This window comes from Scomber japonicus, chromosome 20, assembly GCF_027409825.1.
Source record: "Scomber japonicus isolate fScoJap1 chromosome 20, fScoJap1.pri, whole genome shotgun sequence".
NCBI classification, from domain to species: Eukaryota; Metazoa; Chordata; class Actinopteri; order Scombriformes; family Scombridae; genus Scomber; species Scomber japonicus.
In genome coordinates this window covers 14,752,902-14,778,848 of record NC_070597.1, presented here as the reverse complement: position 1 = coordinate 14,778,848, position 25,947 = coordinate 14,752,902, and the positions used below count along the sequence as shown (strand labels likewise).

Sequence of the window (25,947 nt, the reverse complement as noted above, 5' to 3'; positions counted from 1 at the left end):
TTTCTTAAGGGGGGGGGGGGGGGGGGGGGCGCTAACCTGGCTCTGTCCGAAGGTAGCAAAATATGCCTGCCAGTGCCTCTAAAGTACATTAGCAAGTTATATCTCATTTGTTTTAATCCATACAAAAGTGTAAAAACCAATTCAAGATTTTGCTAAGCTTAGCTGACTGTCTGCTGGAAGTAGTACCATATTTAACAGCAGACAGACATGAAAGTGGTACTGATCTTCTCATCTAACTCTCAGCAAGAAAACGAATAAGTATGTTTCCCAAACTACAGAACTATTCCATCCATTTATTTTTGCATACTGAAATAAATTAATAGCACATGTGAAAAAAACTCTATATTCACACTTGGTGACAGCTTGAAAATCTGTCACTGAAGAGTGAAGATTCAGTTCATTTAGTTACAACATTGCTTTTTATGGTTGTCAGTATGGTGAGAGACATACTGCGCAGTATCTGCCTCTCCTCTGTTTAATCCTTGAGTGCATACATTTGCAGAATTTCCTCTCTCGTTAGTTTCCCTACAGCACTAATGGCGCTTTTCCACTACACAGTTCTAGCACTACTCGGATCGACTTGACTCGATTCTACTTGTTTTTTTTTGCATTTCCATTAATGATAGTACTGGTACTTTTTTGGTACCTGCTCTGCTGAGGTTCCAAGCGAGCCGAGCCGACCACTGATTGGTCAGAGAGTCTTCACTGGAAGAGTCATGAGCCATCCGACACAAGAATTAAACCCGGCAACAGCGTTAAAGCGATTAGGCTCGTTGAGTAGGTACTATAGTAATGGAAAAGGTCGTTCCTGGTACCAAACCGAGTCGAGTCGAGCCGAGTCGTGCTAGAACTGTATAGTGGAAAAGTGCCAAAAATGTCTCATCTGGCCCTTTCCTTTTATTTCACTTTTTATATCATTGTCCATGTTTCATTTGGTTTCTCCCTTTTCCAAGTAACCTAAGATAATTGCCCAAAAAGTTGGATGCTCCATTAAATTTATGACACAGCTTTACACCCAGATAGAGATGAATCACTAAATACAAATCACATCGAGAGGACTTGATTCTTCCCTCTCCCACAGCCTACAGTACATGCACTGGCAAGACAGAACCTAATTTCTATTCAACATAACGGTCACTGTGTGAGATAAGATGAAACTTTAATAATCCAAAATTGGGCAAACAGCGAGAAATGGGTCAGTGCATACTAGTAATAGTATAAAAATAATTCAAACGGAGTAAGGAAGGCTGAGAAAACATATTAAAGTGGCAGAATGCATAATGCTCAAGTAATAAGAAGAGAAACAGTATGTGTACATTAGAGCATAGGGATGATTTTCAAAATACAATTGCATTTCTTTCAAATAAAACAACTACAGGGCTCTTAGTTTTTAGTCTTTTAAAGACATTATTGTTCATCTCATTAAAGTTTGGTAACTTTCTCCTGCTTTCATTTTCAGTAAAAATGTACGAAATTTGACCAGATTTTTAAGTAATATGTTATTCTTTGTATATGATTGTAGTACACTATAAAGCCCAATTTCCACTGAGTCCGGCAGCGGCGCGTTACAGCTGCGCCGCGGTCACCGGAGCTGATAGGTAACACTATAATCAATGAGAGTGTCTCCACCGGGAACGTTTCAGCAGCGTGTCAGCAACGTCTCAGCAGCGGCTCCCGCGCCGCAGCGCTATCGATAGGTAGCATTTCTATTTTTGACGGAGCCGTTGCCAACTCGCGACAAGCTCAACAGAGCAGATTGCACCAGACAGGAAGTCCGACACTGAATCAGCAAAATAAAACTTCCGTTTTTCAAAATAAAACAACCCGTGCAGCCTCCCGATCGTATTTCAGCAACAAACATGAATAAAACAGTCAGATAAAGACTCCATCTAGCTACGTAGCCTACTGACAGATGGGATAAGTACATAAATCAAAGAAAATTACCAAATCAACCAAAATTGAGCAAGTTAACAAAACCGGGCCATTTAGTTGTGCTGCTACTACAGTAATTACTGTAGACTAAAGGCACTCGTTCGGGTTTGATTGTGCTGCCGTAATTACTGTATTAACAGTGCAACGTCATTTTAAAAGGCAGCTTTCTCTACCAGAGCATGCTCCGGTCCGCTGCTGTAACGCTCCCGGTGTGAGTGGACGCCGGGCAGAGGACGGAGCTAAACCGTAGCACAGCCGTTCCGCGCCGCTGACGGACCCAGTGGAAATCCCCAGTAAAGCAGTTTTGGCCAATCACATTAGCAATTGAAATTCAGTTGACTGAACTCACTTTTTCAACAATACTGTATCAGTCACAGTCAGTTAAGTAAAAATTTCCACTGTGCTTAAAAGAGGCAAAGGACTTAAGACAGATGGCAGTTTAAGATATTCCTTTATTAGCACCACAATGGGGAAATTAGCAAATTTGCAAATTTAACTCTCTAATTTCTTCTGCATGGTAATTTCATCAATTGACAGTTCAGTTAGAAGTTTTACATATATATTTGTTGTAATGTTCATGCTCATTTAGTTTTTAGCCACACAACAGTGAGCATGCTAACATGCTAAACAAAGTTGGTAAATAAATACACTTTGTCAGTTTTTATTCTCAGTGATCACTACATTTTTTTCAACATCATCATGGTAATGCCTGTAGTAAAGAAAAAAGAGATTTTATTGTCATGATTCTTTCTGACACAATAAACAGCAAAATAGAAAGTGCATGCAAATACCAGGCAGTCTTTTTTAACATTTAACCAACAAAATAATGCAGGATAATGTGGTTGCTGTGCAATGTTCTGACTAGTGTGGCCCGGACTGATAACATTAAACACACACACACACACACACACACACACACACACACACACACACACACACACACACACACTTATATTTTACTGTTTCTTACCGGAACAAATGTGAAGCAATTCTTTCTAACATTCAAATAACAATTTTCTTGGGGACTTTTAGCTTCAAAAAGCTGTGTAAGCAACCCTAAGCTCCCCACACACAAACACACGCACACAAAGCATCTTAATATTTCCTCTGTTCTCCTCTCCTCTGCACTGCCCTCATCTATTTTATTCTGTCAGAATGCTGATTGGACAGGATGAGCATTCCGATGGGGAGAAAGCAATACCGGGTAGTAATTTGTCACCTTCTTAGCTAACTTATTTTATGAGTTGAAAGAGATGATGTGGAGAGGGAGTCAGAGTTTGACTCTAGTCCATAGATTTTGGAAGACAGTCGGATGAAAGAAGTGCAACAAAGGAAAGAGGATACTCTGTGCCACTTTTTTCGAAATGAAAATTGAAACCACCGTCTCATTAACTCTGGAAAAGTTTAATCATTTCTACTGGTGGAAAGTAAGTTTAATTCCTCTGGATTCGTTGAAATAAGAAAAAAAGAGAGCTGACGCTACAGGATATATATCAAGCTATGGCGAGTCACAGATAGCAGATCCCCCAGGTCTGTCTTTGTCACCTTGTCAAAGCAATAACTCGAAATATGTATTATTTGTGTCAAACCTACGACAGGAGCAGTAACATAAAGAAAGTAAGGAAGAGAGACAGAAAGTTATCAGACTTCTTTTTGCTGTATGTTAAACATTGTAAAAAGATAAAATGTATAAAATGGTGTTGGGTTAACAGTACAAGATAAAGAGATCAAAGCTTGTACTCATGAAATGTGGACGCATACTTCATGGGGAGGAAAAAAGGTTCAGAGTGAAAATGTAAGACAGGAATAACATTGATAAGTCGGAGTCAATTCCCTTCATCTCTCCCTTTCACACACATATTCACTCATCCCTTTGCAAATATGTTCTTTAATTCCAGTCCGAGGAAGTGCTTTATAAATGTTAACAAGATTGAAAGAGGTTTTACCACTTGTGTTCATACACCACTTCATTCAGACACATTTAGCTTACCTTGAGAGGAGGTTGACTTTTAATTAAGAGATTTGTCTCCCTCAAAGGCAGACTGATTAACTACATGCATTTCAAAAACGTTGCGTACCTGTTGCATGCATTCATCATCTCTGTGTATTTGTGTATGACTTCCAGGCTACAGACCCAGATCTGGGTGAAAGCGGTCAGGTTCATTATCGGCTTATCAACCACCAGAAACTCTTCTCCATCAATGCCACAGGAGCTATTAGAACCTCAGTTCCACTGGACAGAGAGGTGAGAACAAGTGACACATTTGTTCATATTTCACAGTTGTCATCGGAACTTGAATGCCACACAAAAAAATACTGCAATAAACCAGTTGTGAGGATGACATTATAAAGACATTTTTTTGTATTTGCAGTATTATATTTGACCATGAATGTCATGCATGTCATCCTGAAGGTGAAAGGTCACTATTTTCTGATCGTTGAAGCCTGGGATGGTGCAGTGGACCCACGGCGATCCCGATTAACGCTGTCCGTCACCGTTCTTGATGTAGACGACAACAGTCCAGTATTCACCCAACAAACGTACAGTGTCAACCTACCAGAGAACAGCCCCAAAGATACAGTTATATTACAGTTAAAGGTAAGTGGATGGATTAGTATAGCTAGTTTTAAAGGGATGTTCATTTGGTTGTAATCTGCAGCCTTACCACTAGATGTCACTAAATCCTACATACTGCACCTTTAAAGCGTTTATGCTCAGTGCATTAGTGTGTCCAAACTTTTAACTGGTATTTTATATGAAGTCATTAAAGTATATTTTTTCTTCAGAATTAAGTGTCTGAAAAATGAAACAATCAATTGTTCAAACTGGAGGTATAAAACCAGGGTACAGAAAAATGAGCACCTTAAACTTTTCTGAATCAAGTTGTCTGCAGGTAAAAATTAAGGCACTGACTTTAGTTGAAGTGATAAAATCAGTTTTTAAGGACTTGAAAAACATCTTAGACAACTGTGAGACTCATCATCCCAGTCTTACTTTGTTATTTACCTCCTACAGTGTCCTCTTTGAAATGAACAAATAGGTTTTAACTACATTTCAGCAGCAGGAAAGTGTTTTTTAAAAACAGTGATGACAGTTACAGTTACAGAACCTGTGAATTATAGGGGAATGTAAGATGAAAAAACAGCTTTTCCCACTAGCTATACAATAAAATACAGTAGTTACAGAAGGAAAAATAAGATATGGACCCCCAGCTGGAGTATAAATGCTACTACCACAGGCTTTTCAGTTATACCAATTCACCACAAGACCTAGTGGAAATACTTCAGTCTGTTAGTAGCACCAGCAAAATTCAACTTTCTGTAAAATTACAAAGCAGTGATATAACTTTTTTTTCTCATTATCCGATTTCTTCTTTTGCCTCGCTGTAGGCGAAAGACGCTGACCTCGACTCCAACCTCACATATCGAATCAGAGCTGATGGTTTGGACCAGGAGATTGGTCAGCTATTTCACATTGACCCAGTCACAGGAGAGCTGTCGGTTCTTAAAGTTCTGGACTACGAGGCCCTAACTGACTCAGAAGCCACTTACACATTTACTGTTGAGGCCTTGGACACAAAGGGAACCATGCCTCCTGGACTAGCCTCTGTTACTGTCAGAATAATGGTAAGTGTGTGGGTGCATGTGTTTGTTTGTATTTCTCTTTAGTTATTAGGATATAAGGATAAGAAACATCTCCAAAGTGAAGCCACTCTTTTTATTCAGTTTCAATTTTAGGAAAGGGTAAGGGAACTGTTTGGGGACTGAAATCTGTGAGTCGCCATTTTGCTTATTAATTTCCAATGGGATTCCGCAACATACAAAAAAGGAAAATTTGACCTTAATTCAACTGTATGCAAAAATATCTTGGATTGGTTTGTGAAGAAGTTTAGTTTTAACCAGCAGTTGAGAAAATATAACCAATATAACCATCTACATTTCAACATCTCTAGAATCCCTTTTTGTAGTTCCCATGCCTTCAAGATGTAAGAAACCTTATCCTTAAAGCTGACATTCAAGTACCTTACTAGTGTTATTCATGTTTTGGCATATTCAAAGTCCAACTGAAATGAAATAGCCCTTTTTTGGTCTACCACAACATCATATCTGAAACCAAAGGGAAAAATTGATATTTTAAAGTGTTTGGTTTTGCATTATTTCAACTAAATACTGTTCTACTGTATATGCAATCTTTATTTCAATGCATCAAGTCAAATCTTGGACAAAGCAGTAATGTGGTATTCAATTATATGCAGAGCAGATTAGTCATTTAAGGGGAGAGAGAGAAAGAGACTTTTGCTGAATTTAAGAATTAGAGCGAAAACAACTACATGTAACAGCTTCATCTACATTGTCAGTTTGCACAGCTTGCAAGTATCTTACAATTTGTACGATTTTAGACACTTACAGGAAATCAAAAACGGCCTGGTTTAATTTGTTTACACTGGTAATGCATACTCTGTATTTGTGTGTGGTTATCTCTCTCTAGGACATGAATGACTTTCCTCCAGTATTCAGCCAGTCAGTGTACCGAGGCATGGTTGCCCCTAATGCCGTCAAGGGAACCATTGTAACCACAGTGAAGGCCAATGACTCTGACCCTAAGGTGAGCATTTCCAGCTGCTTCTATTCAATCAAACAGTTTTTCACAGTCTGTTTCTCAGATTGTGTATGGGAGTGATGGAAGATAATAATGCTTGTCTTTCTGTGTTTGTGTGTGTGTGTGTGTGGGTTATGTGTTTGTACTTCTTTCTCTACTAGGGCAATTTTTCCACCCCAGCGTAGCATTTAGTGATACATAAATTAGGCTTTTAACACTAAACATCTTTGTAATATGGGGTTTTTTTTTACGCCTCTTGCTGTAAAACGAAGGTTAGCTCACTTTAGAGTGTCCCATTGTGAGCCATTATATAGTCTGGGAGTTAATCCCAGGTTTAAAAGGTTGTAAAGGGCTCATATCAGGGTCTAAGTGCAGTGTGAGAGTACCTTGTAAGGATTTGCTGAGTCACACCGCCTTTCGTTCAAATGCAGATCAGAAATGCAGTGGCTCTGTGAAAAATAGCTCTCATCTTTTATAGGAAACAGAAAGCAACCAACTGGTAAATTTGCAACTTTACTGTATAGTAAATCTAATAAATAAATATTTATGGAAAAAGCACAGAATCACAAAAGTATATAATACTTTGTATTAGTGTTAGAAGCCATGATCATATTTTTCACTTCCCCATCTCTGTGTGAGAGTCTTCTACACTGGCAATGTTACCCCATAAGCCTCTTTAAAGGCACCATGTTCCTTTGACTAATGTGCTTGCTGTCTACCTACCTCAGCTGAATTGATTCAGACTGGAGTTTTAGTATCAAGCTGTGCTCTTTTGGGTCAAAAAGTAACATTATACAGCCTGACTGTGTGCTTTAAAGGCACTCCTAATGCTCAAGCAAGGTACTGAATAGCACCTTAAAAGCCCTTGATATAAATATTCAGGTCTAAACACCAATTACAGTACACCCTTCAGGCCCCAAATTTACCTCTAAAGTACAAATCTTTTGAAGAATTTGTCATAGTGAAGTTTTGCTGACTCAGTACAAGCTAGTATTTATTGGGAGCTTACATTGAAAGAGACTGCGTTGAGGTACAGCTTACATCTGCAGTGCTGCTACAAAATCTAACTCTAGTCCACCAGTCAAGATACTTGATACTAATTTTTTTTTATTTATTGTAAATGATAATATCGGCTTAGCAATTCCAGTGAGAAGTTAAATCTTTGAAAAATGTACATGCATTTCAGAATATCTTAGAGTTTGTTGTGTCCCCTTTATGCTTTAATGTCAGCATGCACTCGAGCTGACACTTCAGTTTGTGCAAAACCTGATGATCCATCATGACTTGACAGTATTTCAAAAAGCCTCTTTTGATGTTACATTTCTCATTCTTCAAGTGCCCCCATATATGTTCATTAGGGTTGAGGTCGAGGAGTCTTGACTGTCATGGATGAAAGATTATGGACTCAGTCAGGACTCCTTGGTCTTCTTTGGTCTTCAAGTAGTTCTTGCAAAGCTTTGAGGTGTTTTTGGTGTCATTATCCTGCTGCAGTATGAATCCCTCTCCACAAATATACAAACAGAGGGTAAAGCATATCTCTGAAGAATGGAGTTCTACTTCTCCTTGTTCAGCGTTGAGTCAATTTGGTGCAGTCCAAAGTAGGCAAAACACCTCCAGACTTGAATATTCCCAAAGCAGTCAGTTTGATACATTGCGGTATAATTCTCTCCCCTTTTCGTCTCCTTTCATACACTCTTCTGTTCCTGCTATAAATATCAAACTTGGATTGATCAACAAATAGGACTTTTTTTGCAGTCACCCACTGTGAAATGCTGGTATTTCTTAGCGTTTGGCCTTGTTTCCCCTACTGAGAAGTGCTTTAGAGACTCCAAATATTCCTCTAAGACCATTACAACACCAAGACAGCCTTCTTTTGACAGTACTCTTGCTGATTGGAGTCTTATATTCTTTATTTAGCAAATTTATGTATCTGTGATGGAGTTGCTTTTCTATCTCTCAGGGAAGTAAGCTTGATATATTGATCTTTTGATAGTGTGGTCACTTTTGGTCTGCCTGACCGTGCTTTGGATACAACTGATCCAGGTTCTGCAAATTGTTTAAGAGTTCCATTTACTAACCCCTTAGAAAACTTTAGTCTAGCCATGATTTGACTCTAAAGAAAGCCTCTTTTTGCTTACAATAACAATTTGACTTGTGACACTTTCACTTAGTTCTGATGGCATGTTTCCCACTAATACAGTTTTACTCAGTAAGCAATAATCTATTGGAAATTCGAGGCACTGCCATATTCTTAATAGGTGGCTGCAAGTTGAGTTAAATGAAGGAGCTTCTGATAGATCATCTGAGTATCAGTTGAATGCATGCTATATTACATTTAGTTTGTTGTAGTTTCTACAGATGTTTTTCAATCTTGTAATTTGACACTGTAACACCCAATCTTTCACTGTTGAGTCATGATGAAAATAAAAGCTTAGACACCTTTCTATTAACCTTGGATGCCTTTCAAATTACTGCAGTGTGACCCTGGTCCTGTTACAGTAGTATAACTTGGTACAGATCAGATTCATAGCCCTAATTTAGACAAGATAATCAACGTTTTCATGATATAAGATATTCAACTAAAAGAAATCTGTGAGAAAAAGAATATAGAGATGGTTGTAAGCACATTGTACAGTTCTGCAGGAAGTTAATAACTGGTTGTCATTAAAACTATATGTCTGAGGACCAAGTATTAATATGTTGACATTTTAAGCATCAGTTCATAGGCATATATACATTAATTCATCATTATTAGACTATTTTAGGCAGTAAAAATGTTTTCTACACCTGTTGCCATGGAAACAGGTGTAGAAAACACTGCCGCAATCTCCCATTTAAGCTTTTCAATACCTCATAGAAAATGGTGGAAAATAAACTTTTTACAAATATTGAAGATTCTTCACTGGGACATTACAAAGACATAATGTTTCCAACCTCTTTACGATAGATTTACAAATTGTCACTGACTTTAGCCAGGCCACTGGGTTAGGGTTAGGGCAGGGACAGATTGTAGGTATTTGCACAATTTACTCAAAACAAATGTTTAACCTTAATTATTGCATACTTAGAATGATTCAACCATCACAAAGTGTTACTTTCTCTGCTAGATATGATATAAAATAATCTAATTTTATGTATTTCCTGGCTTTGGGTTTTTTAGTTACACTATGTGATCTGCTCATTATCAACAAGGCTTGAGAGGTTAATTCATGGTCATTTAGAGTGCCTAAACTTGGACCTCACTGAGCCACAGTCGTGGTGGTATGTGTCTTTACTGGTTCATAAGTATGTGTGTAAAGATGCACTGTCAGACATCAGGTTCCAGACTAATTGCTTTTGATATTAAATACTGTAAAGTGGCAGTATTCCAGAAAGCATTTGAGAGATATTTCATGCTATAATGCAACATTAATCTAAATCTGTTGTCCTAATGTTAATGCATATACTGTGCTTGCTCTCTCCCTAGGGTACCCCAGCAGGTCTGGTGCGCTATAAAGTGGACCAGGAGGCTTATCCATACTCTTCCAGTATATTTGGTGTCGAAAAACAGACAGGACATGTGGTAACCAGAGTAAACCTCAATGAGGAGCCCAACCTCAAATTCAGTGTAAGTATATGCACAATTTAAAATAGTCTAACTTCCAGGTCATCATTAATACCTAAAACACTTTATATTGTATGCAGCATTCTGTATATCTGATCAGACTTGCCTATATTACATTTTTGTTTCAGCCCTGTTTAGTACACTGTTTGTACCAGCAATGCAATGCAATATCCATTTTATTTGACACATGCTTAAGAGTCACATAAAACATGCACCTATAATGGAAATATACAGCAAAAAAATAACTTCCATTGGTCAGTAATGTATTCAATGTTTTAAATATAACTATATGGCAGTGAGTCTACATCATAATGTAAATATAGTATAGAGCATCACTTAATATATGCACACATGCAGCATGCTCTCATGCGCAGCCTGAATGACAGGCACACAAAGAGGGCTGGTAAAAACAGATTTTTTGACGGTCTACCAGCCCAACAATGGATTTTTTGACAGATCACGAGCCCACCTATAGGACAGCCAACTGGGACTTGTCTCAGTATGTCAGAAAGCTAGTACACCACTGAAGGTGTCTTACTGGGAACATGAAAATGAAAACGCTTATCCACTGTACAAAGTATACTGTTGTAGCTTATTAGTTTCAAAATTGCCTTTTCCCAACAGTTCCACCTTCATCGGGGCTTTGGGCTATGCTAATTTCATCTTTTCATTGGACTTTAATTAACACAACAAGGATTCAGCGTCCTCTGAAGATGTCACTCAGGGGACTAATTCTACCTCATTTGCTCCCAATAACTCTAACAAAGTGAATCATTCCAACACTGTTTACAATAACTCTTAAGGTATCATTTTTACAAGGACGGAAACATGGTCAGACAATATAATTGACAAATAATTAATGCATCACATTACAAAGGCACTAAAGTATTTCTAATAACATTTTTTGGGGCAGGTGTGCAAGGATAGACACAGATTTGTAATTAGTTTTCAGCAGTTACAGATGTTGATTTAGAAGGTGCCTTATTAAAGCGTGAATCACAATATGATTGTGAAAAGGGGAGTGTAATTTCAGCAACAATTTCTTGCCTAAGTAGAACGAGGAAACACAATATCTTAATATCTTGATTTTTAAATGTGGCCCTCATTAGGATTCTTAAATATAGATATTCCTTCTTAAAAGGACCCCTTGAGATGAACCATCTTGTTTCCAAGGGGGGCCCTCACACATATCCAAAAGGTACAGCCACTCCCACACCCACTGATTCCCCAAGATGTAAAAATACATACATTTGAAGTACACATGCCCATACAAATCTATTTAATTGTACCTGCACATTAAAGACTGTAATTATTCCCATATCTCAAATATAATTAGAAGTAAGATCAGGTTGTTTGAAGATAAGTAAAAAGAGATGCCTTAAAGAAATGAACAGTGGTATCTAAGTGAACCGGGTCAAGTTGTTCCAATCACCCAATTTCTGTAGAAATTCTAGGAACGAAGAAAAAAGTATACACAGTATGCCTTAGAGTTTACGATGGCCAACATGGAATTAAGATTTGTTTTTAGAAAGAAGGATAGTTAAAGTAAATGTGTTTAAAGATGGATTGCAACCAGTGTCCTAGATTTAGGTGTTAACCAATTTAACGACTCATACATAAATCAGTGATGGCATCTAACAGGACTGTTAGGGAGAACGATATAAAATTCTCATGCTGCGATTTTATTTCTTAATTACTGAGTTGATATGGGTATGTAATGGGTATGTGATGTCTTCTTATTCAGTAGACATTTGATGAAAGAAGCCCATTTTTGCATTCAAATTGGCTTTAAATATACACAGACTTTGTGAGATGTCAAGTTTGGAAGAATAATTCACAGTATCATCTGCATATAATCGAACATGACAATCAGAAAATACTGGTGGGAGATCATTAATGAATATGGAGAACAGCACAGGCCCTAGAGACAAACCTTGAGGTACACTTTTTTCTGTGATCATAAAATCTGACTGCCCTTATAAGAGACACAGTGATGTCTGTAGTGAAGATATGAATCAAAGTAAAGAATGTTTTGAAAGACCAATAGCACAATGTTTGTTAAGGAAGTGGTAGTTATAAAACACAAATGGAATTAGGTCTATAGTTATTGAGATCAAGACAATCACCACTCTTTTACAATGGGGTAACTCTGGCACATTTCCACATTAATGGGATTTCACATGTAGATAAAGGTACATTGATTACATCAGACAGAGCATATGCCAGAACAAAGCAAGTTTGATGAACTTAATCTCAAAACCATCTGAACCAGCACCACTACATGAGCTTAGATCACAAATAACCTGCTAAATATCAGTGGGACTGATTCTTCTAAAGGAGAAGGAGCTACCACATTTAGAGTTACTCAATGAAATACCAGAGCAATGAAAATCAGAAAATTGAACTGCAGACAGAGGAAAAATGCTGGCTGAAGGCAATAGCAATTATAAAGGGACCATTGACAACTTCATTATTAACTCTAATATGAGTGGTACAACTTTTGGTGGGTCTATTGATCATATTATAGTATATTCCAAAACTGTTATGGTATAAACATCATTAATAAAAAAAATGAGTGAGTCTTGTTTTGTTTGTACATATATTTCTTAAATGTTTATATGCATTTTTAATCAGCAGAATGCTTGATCGAGTGATATTTTTCCAGGCCTAACCTCTCTGTTTAATTGACATTTATACTGTAAGATCACCACTGGTCTACCTTAAACCTTAACATTGTCCAGGGGGCATGTTTGTCTGTAACAGTAATAAACTCAGTGTAAAAGCAGTTCCATGCATCCTTAAAAAAAGGTATTAGCTTAAACCCGTCGCAAATTATGGCAGTTAAGTCTTGAATAGAGAGTTCAATATTAGTATTCTTACATTGTCTTACCTTGAATCATCTTGGTGGAAGGCAAGGCACTTTAATCTTCCAAACACAAAAAATAATGGAGTGGTCACCGAAACAGTCAGATAATACCTCAGAATGTATAATTCTATCAGAATGGGTGACAAGAATCCAATCTATCAAAGCCCTAGACCTGTAATCAACTCTTGTAGGCTCCCTTTTGAGTGGAAATGAATGATGTAGCCAATTACTGTTAAAGTGAGGGATAATTTGGAGGTCTGTAAGAAAGAGACAATCAGAGTATACAGTTGTCTTTTGGTATAACAAACTCTGAAGACACTTTTAAGAAACACATTGTGTGTAGCCACTCCTCTTATTCTAGCACCCCTTTCAGCTCTATACAAAATATAGTTGTCAAGTTTAATTATTACTATTCAACCATGTCTCAGAAATTGTAATTACACTAGGTTTATTTTAAACAAACCAAGCTCTTAAGATACCAGTTTTTGAAGGTAAGCTCCTAATATTCAGTTAATTAACATGAAGACCTTTATTAATTAATTAAGAATCAGAATATTATATAAGTACATCAACAAATCATGTTTTGTTCATATGATGAAAATAGGGGCAGTGGGTGCACACAAGTGGAAAACGCACACACATACACACACACACACACACACACACAAAAACACACAGACTATCACAAATTGGCTAAACAAATACAAAAAGACAAGTAAAGCTTTGAGTCCGCTTAACAGTCATCATCACCCCCAAATTAAATGAAGAAGGCAAGCTAAGCAGGAAAAAATAACTACACCAGTGGGATATGCACTCATCCTGTGCTCCAATTCCCATGCAAATAATATCATTTTAGATTGCAGTCAACAAATCTAGACATTTATTAGTTTATTATTGGCCTGTCATGCATTAGCTACATCAATTTAGTCGGATGTCTCTGCTGTCAGCAAACTGTAAAATGTTGTTAGCTGATGTCTTTGCAATCTTAGAGGGCATAAACGGAGGGAAGAAGCAGAGTTAATATGTGTGAATATCTGCTGAATGGTTCTGACTCTGTGTTTGATTGGCAGCTGGTGGTGGTGGCCTATGACGACGGTGAACCTGTCAAGAAGAACACAACTCTAGTGGAGATCACAGTCCTTCAGCCCTCTGTCATTCCTGTCTTTACTCAGGAAGAATACAGGTACACGCACGCACACACACACACACACACACACACACACACACACATACACACACACACACACACACACACACACACACACACACACACACACACACACACACACACACACACACACGCACGCACACACACACAATTTCTTAAAGTAGTCATAATCCTTAAAGAGTAACTGAAAGCCACCTGAAAATCTTGTTTGTGGTGGTGTCCAGTGGTTTAACCTCAGTGTGCTGCAGCGATGAACTCCAGGACCTTGTGATATTACTCTGGGGTTAAAGAGAGGTTAAACAGACTTACTACTTTTTACCAAGGAGGACAGTAAAATGCTACTTTTCAGTCCAGTGTTAGGTTATTCTTTTGATTTCATTTCTAGTTGATGTTGTGACATCAGTTGGTACTGGTGATGAGATCTTAATAATTCAGATCCCTAATTTTTGTTTGAAATGACAAGTTTAATGCTCTTTAAGCAGGTACTTTTTCAGAAATACTCCAAGCAACTTGTGTATGTACTCATTTTAAAACTTCCCTCTAAATTGCTGTAGCTATACTGCTATACTGATGTACCAATGCAAATATGTTTCCTCTTAAAAATACCCTGCACCTGCTGTTATGATCGTCAGGGTTACATTATTATGTGACATAAGCACACAAATTATATGCAGGTTCAGTATAAAGTGGTACATTAATGTGATACAAAGTGTTTTCCTTCTTTCAGTTATAGCATCATAGATATTCTGTGTTTTTATTAGAAATGCAATGTGTACCATTAGAAGTAAACACAGTTCTCGTTGAGATAAAACCTGAAAAGGTGCTGAAAAAGCCTTTTTTTCCCTCCAGAAACAGTTCTTGCTACCAAAATATATGTCTGCAGAAGCAATAAATTACCAATATAACACCAATAAACTTGGAGGCTGATATCCTGCTCCATCAGACAGACCACTACCACACAAACATACACACACACACACACAGTTTATACTCAGGGATGCAGCAATTTAGTTGTTGCAAGAGTGGCAAGACATAGATCTCAATTTCACACACTAAATCCACTCTAAAAGAAAAACAAAAAATCTGGATGGTACCCAGTGACTCCTTCTGACTTCAGATAGAAGCTTTGTTTTTCATCTGGCAGATGAATGAATTGTATTAATATAGGCATAATTTTAAAAAATGGAGAGAAAGGTTTCATGTAAATCATGTAAAAAGCAGAATTCATTATTGACTATTCTCTGACGGACTTAAAAGCAAACACCACTTAATATGGTTCCACCTCATTTCAGTGTAAACCATAAAAATATAGAGATACTGCCTTGCAAAATCCCTCTCACCCACCCCACACAAACACATGCACACACAATAACACACAGGGTGGAAAGCCTGAACAGCATGACTGATGTTCACTTGCTTTAATCAGTTTTGATTACAACTCAAATTATGTTTTAATGTCAGGAGATTCCTGAAAAGAGTCCTTCTTAAAAAGAAAAAAAAAATTTGGGCAGGTTTGTTTTCACAATACAAATCCCAGACTTCCACTCAAAGCAAATATGTATAGTAGCATCAACTTTGTGATGCAGCAACACGCTTTTCACCATCTGCTGTTCTGTTACAACTCACAACCCCCAAAACAAATCGCCATGAATAATTAGAACAGTGCACGTCACCTGTTTTATTTACAAGATTAACTGGCAGGAGAAAAAGAAGCGTGTGGGGTTCTTCTTTGAGGAACAACGTTTTCCAGTAATTGCTGTAAAAGTGTTAATCTTACATTTCCATTTTTAATGTTATATTGTATATTGATTTATCCTTTGAACCACACTGTACCAAGATGTATGAAACTATTACACCAAAATAAGGAAAAATACTTTATTATTATCCACTATAAAACACAAAACACATGATCCCTCTGTGATGGTTTTATTAGTGTTTGGTGGGCTGGCCAGTGCATTAGATTCTTTATAGACTTTCCAGAAATGCCCCAAGCAATAGAAAAAGTATACAGAGAACTGTTTACCAAACAACAATACATTGCATGTCTGATAGTAAAATATCATGGGAAATAGTGTCTAATATAGTTTCTATAGTTTAAAGTATTTCCGTTCAATCTCTGCAGAGGTTGAAGGAAATGTATTGCATTAATATTACATTTTCGTAAAGACAAAAACACACACACTCTCTCATTCTCTCCCTGTGTTTTCAAATGCCAATAAACCCAGCAGTTACAGACTTCAAACTCCACCAACAGTAATGTATTATACTGTTACCTTTTGTCCACACACACACACTGACTCTCAAGTCATCATTGTAACTCTTCCAGTTCCACTTTTATAGGGCGCCTCAGGTTTTCTCTTGTGTAACTGGCTGGGAAGACAGAGGCGTAAGTGAGATTGGATGTGAAATTGGCCTATAATCACCAGCCATTATCTATGTTTCTCTGTCTTGATCTGTCAGTCTTTCATCGAATATATTAAGTACAATACCATCTTGATATGGTGTTATTTTCCTGCTGTACATTAGGCTCTAATTTCCCTTCTGTTATCATGGTTTTTCTCCCATCCCATTTTTATCAACTCCTTCTATATGTCTTTTTGTGTGCCCCACAATGTCATCTGAGAGAATTAACTTGTCTCCCTCCATTTGCTTGCTTGTTATGTCATCTGTCAGGCACGATATCCAAGTCATCAGACTTAGATGGAAATTACTTGAGGACATGCATAATATTTTTGCAAATGTTTCAAAATGACTGACTGGTCAAGGTTGGATGCTAATGTTTCCGCTGAAAACAAAGTGAGCTTTTTGTGACTAATTGTCTGTGAGAGTGATGGAATTAGAATTGTCTCATTCTTTCATTCTCTCTCTTGCAGATTCTGTTGACATTCTATATCTTTTCTGTCCTCTTTTCCTTTATGGCAAGTCAGAATTCAACTGTTTTGTATGCACAGTATGTGTTTAGGCAGTTTGATGTGATTCACTTTTACATATCTGACATGCCATCTGTAATGCATCATGCAAGCTAACCTCTGTGTGACAATTCAGCATTTGATGTTAAATTGAACAAATCTCTCAACGTAGATACAGATTTTATAGAATAAATCTGTCAGTATTTACATTTCATGTGTCATTTGAAACACTTTCTTTATTCAGACAACTAGGCACCATTAACTCTAAGCTAATTAGCTTGTTTGGGAGTAATTGCCACTTCAGTGTCAATACAGAACATATTTTCCCACTATTACAAACACATTTTCAAAAAGTCAAGGTTTGTCTTTCACACAGAGCAGACTAAAGCTCCTTTCTATTTTTAGGAAAGGGGTTAGAGGCAAAAGAGATGTCAGCCAGCCATATAATACTGCATTTATGAATATGTAAAAGCTCCCAGCTAAAGTGTGTGTCTGTCTACATGAGTGTGCACTTTTTCCAGTCTTTGTGTATTTGTATCTTTTGTATTTATTAATGAATACACTGTCTACATTAATGCATGCATAGACACATTTTTACATTTGTTCACTGCTCACTCACTCTCTGTTCGTGTGTGTTATCTATTTGTCTTTTCAATGTGTGTTTTGCACATTTCTTTTTGTGCATGTGTGTGTTTCACGGTGTGTTTTTGTTCTACTAATTCCATGTAGTATTTACACAGAGTACAGTGTACCAGCTTTGAATTAATTAGGCCAGCTTTATTGAATAAAAGCTAACCATTGTACCAGTGTGGTTTTAAGAGCTTACTAATACAGCTTAATGATTTTGTGTGGTTTCAACAGACCGGCTTCTATCCATGAGCAAGACTGAATGAGTAATATTGATTCCCACACTGAAGAAGGAATGACAGTCAAACAAGAGGTTGCTTTTAAGATTTGCTCTTTTCATCACTATGTTACAGAGCCCCTTAAGGGACACTCTTTGTCTTATCCTTACTCATCAGTGGGCAGCCACAATATGACACCCAATAGTTAAAGCAGGTACATTATATATATTCTGAGATTATTTTTTATTCCCTTTTTTTTAATTCCAAAGTTAGTTGTCTAATATCACTCCCCTTTGAACAGAACCTTGTGCATGGTGTTACTTTATATAGAGAATGTAGACTTAAAGCCCCTATAACTTTCTGACCTTTTTGCCGCCGAGAGGTAATAGCTAAAAAGATACTGTGGCAGATAGCAATGCATGCAGCCACCATGATCTTACCATGTGACAGCTAATCTATGCATGCATCTTCTAAATTGGCATTGGCATTGGAAAGTCATTAGTAGCTACAAGTTAGCACAGGTTCTATATGTTTCCATTTTTGCATTTTTGGTTGGCAATAACATTTAAAATATAGTAAAATGACTACTTGTTGATGAACTATTTTCAACACTGCATTTAAACAGATTTGTCTTAATTTTGCAGTTTTGTAGTCGCCGCAGCAACAGCCATGGCTGATGGCATTGTTTTCAGGTTGTCCGTCTGTCCATCTGTTCTATTCTAGTGAACATAATATCTCAGAAATGCCTTGAAGGAGTTTCTTCAAATTTGGCCCAAGCTTCCACTTGGACTCGAGGATGAACTGATTAGAATTTGGTGGTCAAAGACAAAAACAAGTTTTTAGACAAAACTCAACTCATATGCTAATGAGTATAATATGCTAACTATTTAAAACATCATACTAGTTTTACTTGTTTTTAGTGTTACTACTTTTTTAAAACTTAATATTTAATATGCGCATGTATTAATGGAAAACATTATATCACATGCATATTGTAGAGTTATAAAAAAAGAGTGTATATCACATTTTCTCTATGTTGATCAGGATTAAACAAAGTTTGTGTTTGGACCAAAGTTGAATATGCCAGGAAATGGCTCACACATACTGAACACACATACCAGCACACACACATGCTTGCAGTACTGCACAGAGACTGAGCACCAGTGAAGCGTGGCTTTGGCACTGTAACCTGCTGTTTGTGCATTTTCCCTCTGTGGGTTTCCCATAACAGTTAACAAGCCGAGGAGGAAGTTTGTGAAATCATTGTAGCAACTCTGTAGCCTGAGCAGAATTTCTCACCCGCTCACCCTCCTTCTTTCTCCCTATCTCTCTGTCTCTCTCACCGTAGGAACATCCTTGCACCTGCAAAATTAGTATGCAGCTGGTATCACATACACATGAATAGTTATCAGCACCCAGTGGCAATTATCAGCGTGAGGTTAAGTGAACAGAAGAAAAAAAAAGGCCTTTTCAAAGATTGTTGAGATCTACAAACCCCTCCCACCACTTTTCTTTATTCTTTATGTGCCTGCAAGTGCATTAATGTGTGTTTTTCTTGTGTTTGCACCTGTTTGTGTGAGTCTGTGTGTGCGTCTGTGAATGCAGGCATAGGATTGTCCCACATGCTGTCAAAATACCCCATAGCCTGTTACTTTGTTAATTAATCTAATTAGAAAGTGGTGAGAGAGTTAAGAGCCAAAACACTCCTAAACATCAAAGCTTTGTTATTAATCAAAAAAAAAGTGTGATCAAAGATGGCAATATGTTGCTTTGTCTTGCATCATTACAAAGATAGAGATAACACACTACACCATGGCAGGAGATTTAGATAAATCTGGCCGCGTCTATTGGCTTCTTTGCACTGCTATACACTCCAGTAAATGCTCTGTTCAAGAATCACAGGCCATAAGTAGGAAGCTGCAGGTTTTCTCTCTATCAGTCAGTTGGACAATAACAGACCCAGTGCTGCAGATTTTCCTTTTGAAAGACATCAATGCCATTTGTTGGTACTTAAGTTAGCTGATATAGCCTACAGTACCAAGAAAATGCATTTTAAGTCAGTCTTATAAGAGGATACACTTACAACTTTCCATGTCATGTAAACTGATGCAGAGTTCATACATCGTCCAAGGCCAAATCTTTTATCCTGTGCTTAGAAAAGATTGAATACTTCAGTCTGCTTTTCACTGGCAAAGCTACTTCATAATGTCATACAGTACATACAACCAGGCTTTATTGATTTGAAGACAGAAACATAGATAGAAAAACTTCTTCCTAGTGATTTAATTTTAAAGAAAGATTTCATTTTTAATTGTTTAAAGTAGATGTTTTTCACTATTTAGACCAAAACAAAACACAAACTTTGAGCCCTTTGAACCACCAAATTAGTTTCTAGGTTGGTTTAGGATTAGCAATTTGCAGAATGCATTTAAGTCATTACAATTATATATTTTTGTAACAAGTGTAACAGAGGGCAACCTGAGATGTCTTAACAATTTTCAAAGTTTCTGTAATTGGATATTTCTGCAAAGTTCAGCTTTGTATTGCAATGGCAACATTGACTAAAAGATGGAGGAGGCAAATAATGTGTAGTAGTTAGAGCACAAAGGACACAACAAAACTCAACTCGTGTGGTGAAATACAGCTACAGTCAACTGGATTTGTTTTAGACCTTTTATAATCCTGTTGGAGCATAACATTAGTTCATATGGAGCAATGAAGTCATGCTATCATTAGCTGGTTGGTATCAGCTGTTTTATTCAAGCTTCACATTTGCTGGCTCCTTCATCGGCTGTTTGGCTTCCATCTGATCCAACACTGCATCATTTGTGCTGCATCAGGGTCATTAATACTACAGCTGCTAAATGGTGTCTGTCAGTCAAACTTAACTATGTTGTTTTTCTTGTGAGTATGGGCTGACTGATCAGTAATATTCATGTCAGCATACTACTTCTCATAATTTTTTGTAATTTTTTATAGTTTTTAAACCTCTACAATCCCAAACTGCAGTCCCATACCCTTGTAGGCAACTTGTCAAGAACTTTGGCAAGGTCAGAAACTGTTGCTTGTAAGACAGTTGGCTAACTCAGTTGGCTAAACATATTTCCAGGGATTGGTACAGTATAGACATTTTCTGAATTGTTGTATATACATTTTGTAGAAATTGAGCTTTTCTGAAACTGGATAGCAAATGTATTCCTTTTTCATGCTTTTTAGTTACTATGTGTCGTTTTGATAACATTTTTATATGTAATTTTCCAGACCAGCACAGAATTTGTCCTCATTTTGATTCAATTTTTCACCTCTGTCCCTTTTGTTACTCCCTTCTTCAGTTTATAAAGTCCACGCTCCGTTTCATTCGCTGTAAACTACTGTTTATCAAATTAAACGTCATCTTTGCCAAAATGAATAAAGTCCCCCAAGGCCTTTGAACATTTTAACTATGACATAAATGTGTCCTCCCCCCCAATGTACGCCAAAACAAGCACGGCTGATCTGTGGCTCAATAAATCTGGTATATGTCTAACCGACTCAGTTGAAGGTTACCTTGTTTCGTTGATGCACACAAACAGACAAGTGCACTGCTGGCAATGTTACGACTGTGACAACAACTGGCAAACAACCGTGGTGTTGTTATTTATAAGATAGCTCACAGCTGGGAGGCAGCCACAGAGGGTGGGGGTAAAGTATGGAAGAGAGAGAGAGAGAGAAGGGGGGGGGGAGAGGGAGGGGAGGGAGAGGGAGAGAGAGAGAGGGAGAGAGAGAGGGTGGAGTGGGACAATGAAAAAAGAGCATGAGAAAGAACGACAGATGGAGAAAGATGTTGGGAGAGGATAGTAGGGAGAAGCAATTGAGAGATGGTCGAGTGCCAGTGTCAGATAGAGAAAATAAAGCAAAACAGTCGAGTGAGAAAGAAAACTTGAGAAGGGAGGACACGGGGGAGACTACAGTAAAAGTTTGAGAGAAAGGAACATGAAAAAAACAAGAGAGAAAACAAGAAATGGGGGGCTGCTGGAATACACCATGTAAAAATACACACTGAGGTTGATAGACAGGTAGGAAGGCAGACTCACAAGTACAATGAGAGATCAACATACAAGCAGTCACGTCTTTTAAAGAAGCAGATGAGCTGACAGGCTGACAGATTAGAGCAGATAGAAGCAAACAAGCAGACAAGCAGGTAAAGACTCAAATAAAGAAGTGTTAAGACACAGATGGACAAGAAGATACAGATACGCAGTCAGATTGATAGATAGGCAGACTGACACTAATTCCACCAGCTTGAAAGATAAACATGCTTATAGTCAGTAGTTAGTCAGGCAGATAGACATCTACACACTCACTGCAGACATGAAGGGATGTGTGTTAGCCCTTTCTGCTCTTTTTTTACTGCCCTCTCCAAGTGAGAAGACCTCGCTTTCGCTGTTGCCACTTGACTCCTCAGTAGTTTATTTATACAACACATACCTCGAGGAAATATTATCAGCTTCAAAACATCAGACAAATCACTGACAAGTTCATTCCAGTCATTATAAGCAAAAGGAAAAAAACAATCTAATTTGTATGCATAAACAAAAGCTCCAACTCCTTCAGGCTTATGATCCAGCAGATATTCAGATAAACAGTAGAGAAACAGCTCAACAGTTCAAATACATTTAAATAGAAATACCTCATCATAACATACCTAAATATAGGATTAATTGAGGGATACTAGTAGCTAAAGTGCAGTGTCTCACTCTTGATTGTTTCCAAAAAGAAAAAGGAAAACCCTCAGATATGATATTGAGTCATAACCTCAAGTCAAGTCCTCAAAGTTATGATAGAGGGTTAAATGTGAACAGCAATATGGCCACAGTCACACAGAGTCATTTCCCCCTCTTTTGAACAGGTTGATGCTGTTGTGCTGGATGCCGATTATCTTCTTCGCTCTCTTTAACAACTGTAGTGATTGTTTTCTTTGCTTCAAAAACCCAGATCACCAAGCCAACAGATAAAAGAAAAAGTTTTAAGTTCAGTTTCTTCCAACTGAAAATCCAATGCTGTCAATGTTACACAGCATATCTATGTTGTACTACCGTCAAGTCCTACATTGCAGCTTAAATCTTTGCTTACTGATAAATAGCCAGTGAAGTTATAGCATAAACACAATATGCTCAGGTTGATTCAAAATGTATTTTGAGCCAGCATCAGGCAGAGTCTAAATATAGCCATTATTTCCCAGATCCTTCAATAAGATGTGTTGTTTTGTCCCACTTGAGTGCACAGGGCACTACTGCTGTCTTCTGGGACTGTGCTGCCACAAATATGCATTCATTAATTTTTCTCATGTTTCTGAAGATATTTGTGAAACTGACCGACCTTGCATTTTTACAAAACCAAATTTACATTTAAGTCATTCAATGTTGCTCTGCTTCCCCCAACATGAATAAACATATCTGGCTTTGTTCACATGTCAACAGTTTGTTGTTGAAAGCATAATGTCACACATCTCTAATGAGTAAACTGACAGATTTCCATGCACCAGGAGACATAAGCATATGTAGTAACAAGGATCATCAAAAGAAACAAACACACAGAGGAATCCGGCCACAGCAGTGTAAAATAAATAAAACAATGAATGTATTATCGGACCTGGATGAGAAGGTCAGCTTCATTATTGCATACTCATGTCAATGTGAGAAGTCAAACCAGCCTTGAGGGTTAAAGTCCAACTGAAATCACGATTTTCCATCTTGCTCCTTTTTGCCTCCGTCAGCTCGGGGGGCATGTCAGAGACTTGTTGTATTAATATTATCTGGCAGGAGACAAAGGAAACAAACTACTATAGCTTCAAGTCATTGACCAATAGTGTGTTGCTAACAGGGATTTTGAAGAGGAATGACCAAACCAGTATCTAACTAGATCTGAAGTGACATTTTTTTCTAGTATGTTACTGATATTAGCACTCCACTTTTGGTTGCAGCTTCTTTTCAGGGTGAAAACACAGGACACTTGATTTACACACCAGATATGGAGTCCAGATATAGACAAAAAAGAAATTAAATTTTAGTCAGACTTTAATAATAGCCTTCATTGTTATCAGAAAGCTGCTTATAATAACACAACAATCAAGAGCTGGAGAGATAGAGTGAGGATAGAGCAGGCATTGTGTCAACAAAAAGTTGACAGCTTATAAATTAGTAATATTATGTCCCTGGTCAGTTCTTTCTTAGTTATTGTTTCAATATATGGTATATCTAACTACTGTAATAGACACTACTGAGTTTCTCATGTAACATGCTTGTTTGTGGACCCACTAACCACGTGAAGCACTACATGTTTGTTTTGCTAAATTGAGCCATCTCATCTCAAGTAACTTTGGTGTGTAGATTTGGTGTAAAGATTAAAGGGTAAATATGATTAAGATTACAATGGAATCACATTTACCTGCACACTTTACCATTGTGTTTGACTCGCCCTGTAACATTATCAAGCTGCAGTGATGTTCAGCCTTATTGTTACGTATTTTAATCATTATGTTCTTGTTCTTAAATGGACCTCAATAGTTCATTAGCAAATGTGGCTGCAACTGTCAAGTGTCTAATAAGAAATGGGGATGGATAATGAATAGAAAGAAAGAGATTGATGGGGTGGTGTGAAGAGGCCGAGAGAGGGTAATCACAATAGACTGGGTTTGATTAAAGATAACAACAAGGAATATCATTACTGTCTTTTGGTTCATCTCCATTCTTTCTTCTCTCTCTCTCTCTCTCACACACACACACACACACACAAACACACACACACACACACACACAGATGGAAAATTACGGCTACACATGCGCTATTCATTAAAACCACTCAGAATGCAAAATGATATAGTAGGTGGATAAATATTAAATATTAAACTCTACAATCTGTTTTTATAATCTGTCATAAGCCTCAAAAGTGCACATGAAATAACAATATACAAGGATATTTATAAAATAAAAAAGCCTCCTTTTATTTTATAAATGTACAATACCAAGAAAGCCAACTATAGTTAGTTATGTCATATCTGAGAGGTTTTCTGGTGTTTTACTGTAGAGTGAAAATATTGAATTGAAGACAACACTGCCTTCGTTCAGCTATGGCCACAATCTTCTCCTAACCTCCAAAAAGTAGTTTGATTCACTAAACCTAAAAGGCCTTTAACCGTGTTGGATCAGAAAAGGGTCATTTAAATCATCTTGGTGGTAACAGTCATTTGAAGTCACATTGTCAGGTTAGTGTATGTTAGCCCTGCCAATAGAGATGTCAGATCAGAAAGTCATGTGAAAGATGATCAGTTATTTTGCTTATACTTTGGATGACATCTTGTTCTGAAGCATATAAATGTATTTATGTACACCAGAGATTTTAAAATACTTCATTTTTGGGGTATTTTTGAATTTAGGGTATTTTCGCATGCAGACATCTGTCATGTTTCGGGGACAAAAATCTGGTTACCACAGTAACACTGTGGGGACTCGCCTCCCTTTTGGGTACAAAGTCTCTATAACTTAAATTAATCAATTTTAGCGTGCAGACTTGTTTTGATATTAAGGGTTAGGGTTATCAATGCGAGTCAGTGTAATGTTCTCTGAACTTATGGAAACGTGTGTGTGTGTGTGTGTGAGAGAGAGAGAGAGAGAGAGAGAGAGAGAGAGAGAGAGAGAGAGAGAGAGAGAGAGAGAGAGAGAGAGAGAGAGAGAGAGAGAGAGAGAGAGAGAGAGAGAGAGAGAGAGAGAGAGAGAGAGAGAGAGAGCTTGTCTTTCTAATCAGTACAAAAGAATGCAGTATCACTCTTCAAACACCCACCTATGTACTGTATACACACATTTTTACAGTGATGATGTGTATATATTTTACCTCTTTTACATCATTTCAACTCAAACACACCTACGCTAACATATTTTTAGTCATCATCCCCTCTCTTGCTGTTTTCATTGCTTTCACGGTATCATGCATTTTTCTCCTTTTTTTGTTCTTGTTGCTTATTTCTTCATATCTAGTCTACATATCA

General features: G+C 37.5%; 1 protein-coding gene across 1 annotated transcript in view; it reads left to right on the top strand.

Annotated features, from left to right (window-relative positions):
• The window catches only part of LOC128381110 (protocadherin-15-like), a 144,954-nt gene that overhangs the window by 64,856 nt on the left and 54,151 nt on the right, over window positions 1-25,947 (top strand). The window contains 6 exon segments of the mRNA XM_053341061.1: window positions 4,058-4,177; window positions 4,346-4,531; window positions 5,323-5,559; window positions 6,422-6,538; window positions 9,999-10,139; window positions 14,073-14,185. Coding sequence (XP_053197036.1) covers window positions 4,058-4,177; window positions 4,346-4,531; window positions 5,323-5,559; window positions 6,422-6,538; window positions 9,999-10,139; window positions 14,073-14,185 — 914 coding nt within the window.